Source organism: Oncorhynchus nerka, linkage group LG12 (genome assembly GCF_034236695.1).
Source record: "Oncorhynchus nerka isolate Pitt River linkage group LG12, Oner_Uvic_2.0, whole genome shotgun sequence".
NCBI classification, from domain to species: domain Eukaryota; kingdom Metazoa; phylum Chordata; class Actinopteri; order Salmoniformes; family Salmonidae; genus Oncorhynchus; species Oncorhynchus nerka.
The window spans coordinates 31,946,641-31,958,714 of NC_088407.1; the positions used below are offsets into that span (position 1 = coordinate 31,946,641).

Below are 12,074 nucleotides of genomic sequence, written 5' to 3' on the forward strand. Positions count from 1 at the left end.
AGCTCTGCTCCCTACCTGTACAGGGATAGTTCTGCACTTGTAATCCTTGGGTGGGCCACCTAAGCATTTTTTTCAGGCCGAGATGGAAATACACTTTCACTGTAAACTCAAACGACCTAAACTAGATATAGGATAGTACAAACTATAATGGACCAATATGTTTAAATAAATAATCTGAGGACTAACAATCACCAAAATAAAAGACAGACAGGGCGAATTGGAAATTCCCCAAAACAATGAATTGAGCAGTATTGGTTTTGAAATGTATATACGTTAGAGCAAAATAACACAGCATTAACCATGGCAAAATGTACATAACTGCAAGAAATTTGCTTTAAAACTTCAACATTTTCTCTCTGCTTCCATGTCAAAATGTGTAGAATTGCAGGAAATTAGCTTTAAAATTTTAAAATGTATCTACACCGACGACATGGGGGACTCTATGTTCTCAAAAATCCTGCCACCTAAAAACACATTTTTTAATCCAGAAAAAAAAACTGTTATAATTTGGCAAGCTGAGTTTGATTAGCTGAGCACCTTCCTAATGTTGGGACCACCTCCAGGAGCAGAGCCTAAACGACAATACTAAATTATCATTCACATGTTATGTTCAATGAAATGTGATGTCAACCGAATAGATGTTCTCATGACAGAACCGTATTTTGGGTTATGCTCACGGTGCATTAGAAGTTATTCTTCAAGAATAAATGGGTTAGCTGTATATCACTAGATGAAATGAACATTTAATAGCAGAAAATCTTCCAGATTGTTTCAGAAAATGCCCGTACAGTCACTACCTCAAAAAAGCCAACAAGTTAGTTTTAATTACACTCATATGGCAGTCAGTACTAACTGAAATCCATGAGTGTAACAGGAATTTCCAGGTGAACCAAAAAGGAGAGCAGTCGTTCATAGAGTCAATTCATTCAATCTTCTTTACAAGTTTTTTTGCAAACAGGGAGAATATCATTCAGCACAGAAGCAGAGAGAAATGTCTAATTCGTCTTCTCTAGATCAGACCCTTATGTTCTAATCACACAGCACCAAATGTTCTGTAAACACTGGCCTTCGAGGCGTGTAGGATGTAAAAACAAGACCGTGATGTCATTACCTGGAAGTGCTCGGAAGGCAAGCATTTCGCTACACCCACAATAACATCTGATAAATATGTGCATGTGACCAATGAAATTTGATTTGATCGCAGGGCAAATAAAACAGTAGTGTGTGGTTTGCCCAGTCTGGCGACAGCCAAATCAACAGGTAGTTTAATCTTTACATTCAAGTCTAGAGACCTGCTCTCACACTTTTACTAGTACCCTCATTGGATATGATTGCGCCTTTCCACCTTCCCATCAATACCGTTCGGTTGTTCTACTATTACATTTCCGCATTAGTATTTAAATTCAACAAGTAAAAGATTGCAGCAGACAACCCAGTCAGTCGGTAGCGTTCTTTTGGTCCGTCTTCGCGATAAGGATTCTTTGGCTAAATGAGGTAACAGAGGACTACACATGGTACATTACAAGTTGATTTCAAGAAATATAAATGGAAGGTTGCTCAGCCATTTCCTGGTTGTATGGATTGTTAACGGTTTGCGTGGATTTAGTTTGTCACAAAACAAGTATAGTGTAGAGAATCATTGTGCAATTTAAACGGCTGTGAAATATCTGTTCAATAACCAAAAATGATGTATAGTGTAACTGGTATGTATAGCCTCTTTAAAGGGAAAATGTCACCCAAATTACAAACAAAGGGAAAATGTCACCCAAATTACAAACAAACCACTATCTCCAAATGTTAACTTCTTATTATCTGTGTGTGCCCAAAATTCAATGTAAATCAGTATCCCACAAATTAGCATGTTTCGTGTCCAAGTTATACTAACATTTCTAAAAATGGATTGTGTTGCTCAATAATGTTAATTGTGAGATGATTTCAACATGAAACATGAAGGGTTGGGCTCAAATTTACCCTAGCTGCCTATCCTACCCAATGATAATGTATAGTGCATTTGGAAAGTATTCAGACCCCTTGACTTTTTTTCCACATACATTACAGCCTTATTCTAAAATGCATTGAATACAAAAAAATACGAATCAATCTACACACAATAGCCCATAATGATAAAGCAAAAACAGGTTTTAGAGATAAAAAAATAAAAAAGCAGAAATGCCTAATTTACGTAAGTATTCAGACCCTTTGCTATGAGATTTGAAATTGAGAGCTCAGGTGCATCCTGTTTCCATTGACCATCATTGATGTTTCTACAACTTGATTAGAGTCCACTAATGGTAAATTCAATTTATTGGACATGATTTGGAAAGGCACACAGCTGTCAATATAAGGTCGCAGAGTTGACAGTGCATGTCAGTGCAAAAACCAAGCCATCAGGTCGAAGGAATTGTCTATAGAGCTCCGAGACAGGATTCTGTCTGCGGCAAAGATCTGGAGAAGGGTACCAAAACATTTCTGCAGCATTGAAGGTCTACAAGAACACAGTGACCTCCATCATTCTTAAATGGAAGAAGTTTGGAACCACCAACACTCTTCCGAGAGCTGGCTGCCCGGCCAAACTGAGCAATCGGAGGAGAAGGGCCTTGGTCAGGGAAGGGACCAATCACATTATCTGTTACTTTCTCACGGGAAACTTTCACTCTTGCGCTGACATTGAGAAACGAAACATGCCAATTTGAAAAAAAAAAGAACAGGAGTTTTTTTGGCGAGAATTAAGACGACTTTCGAGTAGTAAGACATGTATGTATAAATGCAACAGATACCATTAATAAGAAGGGGCTAGAAGCATCTTATGGTGAGCTACCGAGTGGCTAGGACAGGCAAGCCCCATACTATTGTGGAGGACTTAATTCTTTCTACTTCCCCAGATATGGCTGGGACAGGGGGAAAAGGCAAATAAAACTACGCAGACAATGCCTTCATCAAACAGCACTGCTTCACGATGCATCAGTGACATGGCAGGAGATGTTTTGAGACAATTACTGCTTCGCATACAAGCCAGCGAATTCTATGCATTACAGCTGGATGAGTCAACAGACGTGGCGGGCCTGGCACAGCTCCTGGTATATGTCCGTTACATTTATGGGAGGTCAATTAAGGAAGACATTCTCTTCTGCAAACCACTGGAAACCAGGACAACAGGAGAGGCTATTTTTAAAGTACTAGACAGCTTTGTGACATCAAACGGACTTTTACAACATTCAGAAGTGTGCTGGTTATCAAGGGGCAAAGTATTGACAAGTTTTTTTAAATTGAGAGACGAGCTTAAAGTTTTCTTTACTGACCATCATTTTCACTTGTCGAACCTCTTGCATGATGACGAGTTTCTCACACAACTGGCCTATCTGGGTGATGTTTTTTCTCGCCTGAATGATCTAAATCTAGGATTACTGGGACTCAGACCCCTTGACTTTTTATTCAATGTGCGGGACAAAATTGAGACTATGATTAAGAAGTTGGAGCTCTTCTCTGTCTGCATTAACAAGGACAACTCACAGGTCTTTCCATCATTATAAGATGTTTTGTGTGTGCAAATGAACTCAAGCTTACGGACAATGTCAAATGTGATATAGCGAAGCACCTGAGTGAGCTGGGTGCGCAATTATGCAGGTACTTTCCCGAAACGGACGACACAAACAACTGGATTCGTTATCTCTTTCATGCCCTGCCTCCAGTCCACTTACCGATATCTGAACAAGAGAGCCTCATCGAAATTGCAGCAAGTGGTTATGTGAAAATTTGATTTAATCAGAAGCCACTGCCAGATTTCTGGATAGGGCTGCGCTCAGAGTATCCTGCCTTGGCAAATCGCACTGTTAAGACACTGATGCCCTTTGCAACCAAGTGCCTATGTGAGAGTGGATTCTCGGCCATCACTAGCATGAAAACTAAATACATGCGCAGACTGTGTGGGAAATTATTTAAGACTCTCTCCAAGACAACCCAACATTTCAGAGTTCTGTGCATCCTTTCAAGCACACCTGCCTCATTAACCAGTGGTGAGTTATTCACCATTTTTGATGAACAAATAAGGTTTTATATGTAAGATGGCTAAAATAAAGAGCAAATTTATTGATTATTTTTATATTATTATTTGTGCCCTGGTCCTATAACAGCTCTTTGTCACTTCCCACCTGCCGGGTTGTGACCAAAACTCACACTTATTCTTATGTTTAATAAGTGTATCGTATAATGTGTGTGTGTGGCAGGCGTACAATGATGGCTATAAAGTTTGGGAAGCACTGGCCTAGACTAAAAACTCAAGGAATGAGGTAACTCTTATTTCAAGAGAGAATAAATCAAATCAAATATTATTTGTCACATGCACCGAATACAATGAATACCATGAAATGCTTACTTACAAGTCTGCTGCTGCTACTCTCTGTTTATCATATATGCATAGTCACTTTAACTATACATTCATGTACATACTACCTCAATTGGGCCGACCAACCAGTGCTCCCGCACATTGGCTAACCGGGCTTGTCTGCGTTGTGTCCCGCCACTCACCACCCGCCAACCCCTCTTTTACGCTACTGCTACTCTCTGTTCATCATATATGTATAGTCACTTTAATCATATCTACATGTACATACTACCTTAATCAGCTTGACTAACCGGTGTCTGTATGTAGCCTCGCTACTGTATATAGCCTGTCTTTTTACTGTTGTTTTATTTCTTTACCTACCTATTGTTCACCTAATACCTTTTTTGCACTATTGGTTAGAGCCTGTAAGTAAGCATTTCCCTGTAATGTCTACACCTGTTGTATTCGGCGCACGTGACAAATCAAATTTGATTTTACCAAGAACGCAGTTAAGAAAAATAAGAGTTGAGAAAATATTTGGTAAATAAACTAAAGTTAGAAAGTAACACAATAAAATAGCAATAGCAAGGCTATATACAGGGGGTACCAGTACCGAGTCAATGTGAAGGGGTACAAGTTAGTCAAAGAAATTGAGGTTATATGTACATGTAGGTAGGGGTAAAGTGACTATGCATAGGTAATGAACAGTGGGTCACAGCAGTGTAAAAAAACGGGGGGTCAATGCAAATAAGCCGGGTATTTTGGTATTTTATTAGGATTCCCATTAGCTGTTGCAAAAGCAGCAGCTACTCTTCCTGGGGTCCACACAAAACATGAAACATGACATAATACAGAACATTAATAGATAAGAACAGCTCAAGGAAAGAACTACATATTTTATTTTCAAAAGGCACACGTAGCCTACATATCAATGCATACACACAAACTATCTAGGACAAATAGGGGAGAGGCATTGTGCCGTGAGGTGACATTTGAAACCAGGTTTGCTGTTTATTTGAGCAACATGAGATGGAAGAACGTTCCATGCAATAAGGGCTCTATATAATACTGTACGCTTTCTTGAATTTGTTCTGGACTTTGGAACTGTGAAAAGACCCCTGATGGCATGTCTGGTGGGATAAGTGTGTCTGTCAGAGCTGTGTGTAAGTTGACTGCGAAAACCATTTGGGATTTTCAACACATTGTTTCTTATAAAAATAAGAAGTGATGCAGTTAGTCTCTCCTCAACTCTTAGCCAAGAGAGACTGGCAATGTATAGTATTTATATCAGCCCTCTGATTACAAGGAAGAGCTAAATGTGTCGCTCTGTTCTGGGCCAGCTGCAGATTAACTAGGTCATTCGTTGCAGCACTGGACCACACGACTGGACAATATTCAAGATTAGACCAAATTAGAGCCTGCAGAACTTGCTTTTTGTAGTGTGGTGTCACAACCATTGAATCTATTTTTTTTACCATGACAGTTTCAATCTAAGGTAACGCCAAGTGTCTCCTCAACTTGCTCAACAGCCACACCATTCATTACCAGATTCAGCTGAGGTCTAGAACTTAAGGCACGATTTGTACCAAATTTGATTAACTGTTCAGCAGGGGGTAGAAGATGTTAAGGAGCCTTTTGGACCTAGACTTGGCACTCTAATACTGCTTTCCGTGCGGTAGCAGAGAGAACAGTCTATGACAAGGGTGGCTGGAGTCTTTGACAATTTGTAGGGCCTTCCTCTGACACTGCCTTGTATAGAGGTCCTGGGTGGCAGGAAGCTTGGCCCCAGTGATGTACTTGGCCATATGCACTTCCCTCTGTAGCGCCTTGCGGTCGGAGGTTGAGCTGTTGCCATACCAGGTGGTGATGCATCCAGTCAGGACGCTCTCGATGGTGCATCTGTAGAGGTTTTTGAGGATCTGAGGACCCATGCCAAATCTTTTCAGGTGTCCTGAGGGGCAATAGGCATTGTCGTGCCCTCTTCACAACTGTCTTGGTTGGTGATAGTTTGTTGGTGATGTGGACACCAAGGAACTTGAAGCCCCTGTCCTGCTGCACTAATGCATGTGAATGGGGGTGTGCTCGGCCCTCCTTTTCCTGTAGTCCACGATCATCTCCTTTGTCTTGATCACGTTGAGGGAGAGGTTGTTGTTCTGGCACCATACTGCCAGCTGTCTCATCGTTGTTGTTCAGGCCTACCACCGTTGTGTCGTCTGCTATCTTAATGAAGGTGTTGGAGTCGTGCTTGGCCTCATAGTCGTGGGTGAACATGGAGTACACGAGGGGACTAAGCATGCAACCCTGAGGGGCCTCTGTTTTGAGGATCAGCGGGTCAGATGTGTTGTTGCCTACCCTTACCACCTGGGACGGCCCGTCAGGAAATCCAGGATCCAGTTGCAGAGGGAGGTGTTTAGTCCCAGGGTCTTTAGCTTAGTGATGAGCTTTGAGGGCACTATGGTGTTGAACGCTGAGCTGTAGTCAATGAACAGCATTCTCACGTAGGTGTTCCTTTTGTCTAGGTGGGAAAGGGCAGTGTGGAGTGCAATAGAGATTGCGTCATCTGTGGATATGTTGGGGCGGTATGTGAATTGGAGTGGGTCTAGGGTTTCTGGGATGATGGTGTTGATGTTAGCCATGACTAGCCTTTCAAAGCACTTCATGGCTACAGACGTGTGCCATGGCTATGTCCATGTAATCTGTGTCATCTTCCAGGTCTATGTGCTTCTTTCTCAATGGACTGTAAATGGTGCTTACCTGTGTTCTCGACTCTTGCCATGTGGCGTCACAAGTATTATTTTCCTGGGACACCTTCCGCCTCCCCCACCAGCAGCCAGAGTCTTGTGAAATCACAAGATAGTATTGTAGGAGAAAAAAAAAGGTTTAATCAGCTAGTTTAACCGGTGTATGATCTGATTTGTTACAGCTTTCCTGCAAATTGAGTTGCTTGCAACTATGTTGTATTCGGATTGCTTCATGTAACACCCCAAGCAACTGATAAGTAATTACTCTGCAACTTGGTGGCATCCAGTTGCAAAAACATCTACTTTGTGAAACTAGTTGTAAGCAACAGTCAATCAAAACAAATGCTTTTGTCACCTGATCCATAGCTGTCATTGCTGCAGGATCTGCAATCAAGTTGAGTAGAGGAGACATTAGCCTAATGTGAGCTTTAAATAAATATTGTAATCATGGACAGTCATGGTTTAATTTCATGGTTTATTAGTCAATAAATGTTATTTTTCTGGTGAGGCTAGGTTGTTATAGTATTTTTTACAAGAAGTACAACTTTTTTTCCTGCTCGCTTTCTTTCGAAATGGGTAAAGAAATAGTCACGTGGGAAAATATGAAATTAAGATAATTCTTAATCTGGTGTGCCTCGCCCAGATCAACATGAATTTGTATGGGGTCTAGTCTAGGTCTGATAAACGCACACCGTGTTTTGGGATATCAAATACAGATAAGGTCATTGGAGAAGCATGTTAACAGTTACCAGCTTCTATGTGTCCATATAAAGGGTACTGGAGACTGGGGCCATGTGGAAGTGCCTGTCCAAATATGTCTGCATCTTCCTCCTGCTGACCCTGTCAGGCGTCTTCTATCTGTTCCGCAACATCAGCATTCTAGAGGTGAGGAGGAAAGTGATCTTCCCCCAGTACAAGTCCAAGCTTATCTACCTGTGTTACTCTATGACCTTCTTCCCCCTCAGTGACCTCTACTCTCATCCACAGTGGAAGTTAGACCTATGTTGGGAACTATGCAGCAACCACTCAGAGGGCCCTACTCCCCTGGACCACAATCAAAGCTGTAACCACCTGAGCCAGGGCCAGGAGCGCACACCTGAGGAAGCTCTGGAGGAGCATTACCTCCTGGAGTCCATTGCCTGGCCAGAGCCTCCGCCCCAGCCCACGTCTATACCCCTGGAACAGACCAGTGACCCTGCGCACAGCCATTTTGCAGTGCTGCCAGCAGTGGGTGGGAGAGAGTGGCACGTGGGGGACCAGCTGGAGTCTCTGGTCCTTATGAAAGATTTCCAGGGACATCCCAAGAGCCATGGTGGGGACTTCTTGCTGGCTAGGCTGCACTCCCCAGAGCTGGGGGCGGGCGTTGCAGGACAGGTGTTGGACCACCAGAATGGGACCTACTCTGCCATTTTTCTGTTACTGTGGGAGGGGTCTGTACAAGTGGAGGTGACACTAGTTCATCCTAGTGAGGCAGTTGCTGTTCTACGAAACTTACGTGAAGAACGGCCTAACCGGGTGCTTTACAAGAGCCTGTTCAAATATGGATTACTGTCTGAGACCACAATGTGTAACCTTTGTCTGCCGACCAACCAGGAGCCGCTGTGCAATTACACAGACCCCCACACGGGTGAACCCTGGTACTGCTACAAGCCTAAGCAGCTGCTGAGCTGTGACACACGGATCAACCACTTCAAGGCAGGCTACCAGAAAGATCTGATAACCAACAAAGAAGCACTGCTCTTCCGGAGGTTAGAGTGGGGTAAAAAATAGTGTGTGTGGCAATGAGCGTATGTTTTACCTTAGATCTACGCAGCCTTTTCTCCAATATACAATTACAAAATGTTGTTCAGGTGATTGTTATTGCTTGCGTTTAAACATTTCAAATTATTATTTTACTTTTTTAAGTGGCGTAAATCTCAAAACACGTATTCGGGCTAAGGGGTCTGCCAGTGTCACTGTGCTGCCTAAGAAGAAAGGTAGGAAAAATTGTTGCAGTGTGAAGATAAAATCGGAGAGTGTATATAAAGTGATGGTAGCTGGTGCATCATGTTTCCTCTCTTATTTCAGACAAACCAGAGGTGGAAAGCAGCCATGCAAAGCCAGCGCCTGTCAGGACCACTCCCTCTGGGTATTACTTCCAAGGTTCATGGCAGTCCCTGGGTGATGTCGTGATGCGCCAGTTTAATGATCCAACTCCCATTACTCAGTGTTTGAAGGGCAAGGTGGTGTACATGTACGGAGACTCCACCGTTAGACAGTACTATGAGTTCCTCACCAACTTCTTGCCAGGTGAGTGCTGTTTGCCAAACCTATTACATCTCACACTGTTTCAGGTGCATTCAAATTCTCTCTCTATAGATCTGTTGTGGAGTAGGTTGAGAGCTTCAAGTTCCTTGGTGACCACATCACTAATTACCTAACATGGTCCACACACACCCGCACAGTCATGAAGAGGGCACGGCAGCACCTCTTCCCCCTCGGGAGGTTGAAAAGATTTGGCATGGGCCCTCGGATCCTCAAAGTTCTACAACTGCACCATCGAGAGCATCTCGACTGGCTGCAACACCACATGGTATGGCAAATGTGGACAGCCCAGTACATCACTGTGGCCAAGGTCCCTGCCATCCAAGACCTCTATATCAGACTCCAACCACTCAAGCCATAGACTGTTCACTCTGCTACCATCCGGCAAACGGTACCGGAGCATCGGCTCTCGGACCAACAGACTCTGAGACAGCTTCTACCCCCAAGTCATCAAACTGCTAAATTTCCAGACTGCTAAATATTCAATTAATGGTGCCCTAGCTATCTGCACTGACTCTATTTTGCACTAACCCTACGCACACGCACTAGACTATATGTGCAAAACATATACACACTCACTAGACTATATATACACACACACTACATTGACACTCCTAAACAAAACCAACACATTCACATGCACGACATACACACTTTCCATAATCGTCCTTTGCTGCTGCTGCTCTGTTCTTTATTTTACTCATATTATTATCTATCCTGATGACTAGTCACTTTACCCTGCCTTCATGTATATACAGTCGGAAGTTTACATACACTTAGGTTGGAGTCATTAAAACTCGTTTTTCAACCACTCCACAAATTTCTTGTTAACAAACTATAGTTTTGGCAAGTCGGTTAGGACATCTACCTTGTGCATGACACAAGTAATTTTTCCAACAATTGTTTACAAACAGATTATTTCACTTATAATTCACTGTATCACAATTCCAGTGGTTCAGAAGTTTACAAGTTGACTGTGCCTTTAAACAGCTCAGAAAAAAATGGCTTTAGAAGCTTCTGATAGGCTAATTGACTAAATTTGAGTCAATTGGAGATTAACTTGTGGATGTATTTCAAGGCCTACCTTCAAACTCAGTGCCTCTTTGTTTGACATCATAGGAAAATCAAAAGAAATCAGCCAAGACCTCAGAAAAAAAATTGTAGACCTCCACAAGTATGGTTCATCCTGAGGGTACCACGTTCATCTGTACAGACAATAGTACGCAAGTATAAACACCATGGGACCACGCAGCCGTCATACCGCTCAGGAAGGAGACGCGTTCTGTCTCCTAGAGATGAATGTACTTTGGTGCGAAAAGTGCAAATCAATCCCAGATCAACAGCAAAGGACCTTTTGAAGATGCTAGAGGAAACAGGTACAAAAGTATCTATATACACAGTATCTATATCCTATATCGACATAACATGAAAGGTCGCTCAGCAAGGAAGAAGCCACTGCTCCAAAAGCCAGACTACGGTTTTCAACTGCACATGGGGACAAAGCTTGTACTTTTTGGAGCAATGTCCTCTGGTCTGATGAAACAAAAATAGAACTGTTTGGCCATAATGCCCCTCGTTATGTTTGGAGGTAAAATGGGGAGGCTTGCAAGCCGAAGAATAACATCCCCACCGTGAAGCACAGGGGTGGCAGCATCATGTTGTGGGGGTGCTTTACTGCAGGAGGGACTGATGTACTTCACAAAATAGATGGCATTATGACAAAAGAAAATTATGTGGATATATTGAAGCAACATCTCAAGACATCAGTCAGGACTTTAAAGCTTGGTCGCAAATGGGTCTTCCAAATGAACAATGACCCCAAGCATACTTCCAATATTGTGGCAAAATGGCTTAAGGACAGCAAAGTCAAGGTATTGGCGTGGCCATTACAAAGCCCTGATCTCAAACCTATAGAATATTTGTGTGCAGAACTGAAAAAGCGTGTGCGAGCAAAGAGGCCTACAAACCTGACTCAGTTACACCAGCTCTGTCAGGAGGAATGGGCCAAAATTCACCCAACTTATTGTGGGAAGATTGTGGAAGGCTACCCTAAACAAGCTTCCCACAATAAGTTGGGTGAATATTGTCCCTTTCCTCCTGACAGAGCTGGTGCCAGTGCAAAGTCGAATAATCAAAATCGTAGGCTACATAAAGGCCGAGGTCTGAATTTAAACTGAACTACAAATGTACTGGGAATGTATTGGACAGAGTATGATGGAGTTGCATGAGAAGTGTATGGCCTAATTTTCCACCTGTAGGCTACCTTTAGATCTAGCCAGAATGAAAGGTGGATGGGTGGTGATTAGTCTATTTCGGTTGCTGTATCAGATATGAAAATGATACATTAGCATTGCAATCCTTTTCGATTTGATTCTATTCTTTAATATTCTGTGAATATTTGAGCATTTTCCAGCTGTCAATCAAGTGCAGCAGATGTCCAAACTGATGCGTAAAAGGCGCATAGCTTTCTGCAAGCATGAGCGAGGCCCTTATCCAATATATTGCAGGCTTGAATTATGAAGGCCTCTTTAAGATACCTTTATATTTATACATGATTCCTTTATAAAGACACTTGACTGACATGCTTCTTTGCACTTTTTATCAATTGCTGCTTTTATCCATGCATTTTCAGAATTTGACCACTCGTCTTGCTTATCAGAATTATTGAGGTTCCATTAGCGAATGATCAATGATCAATGATTTGTCCT

General features: G+C 42.4%; 1 protein-coding gene across 4 annotated transcripts in view; it reads left to right on the plus strand.

Annotated features, from left to right (window-relative positions):
- Window positions 1–1,176: 1,176 nt before the first annotated feature.
- The window catches only part of LOC115138102 (NXPE family member 3-like), a 28,637-nt gene continuing 17,739 nt past the window's right edge, over window positions 1,177–12,074 (plus strand). The window contains exons 1-6 of one of the 4 annotated variants that reach the window (XM_065025494.1): window positions 1,177–1,494; window positions 2,883–4,013; window positions 7,836–7,947; window positions 8,050–8,810; window positions 8,968–9,038; window positions 9,130–9,351. In XM_065025494.1, coding sequence (XP_064881566.1) covers window positions 7,855–7,947; window positions 8,050–8,810; window positions 8,968–9,038; window positions 9,130–9,351 — 1,147 coding nt within the window. In that variant the 5' untranslated portion in view covers window positions 1,177–1,494; window positions 2,883–4,013; window positions 7,836–7,854. Of the gene's footprint in view, window positions 1,495–2,882; window positions 4,014–7,814; window positions 7,948–8,049; window positions 8,811–8,967; window positions 9,039–9,129; window positions 9,352–12,074 lie in introns of all 4 variants that reach the window. The other 3 variants (XM_029674586.2, XM_029674585.2, XM_029674588.2) reach the window with 3 other exon arrangements.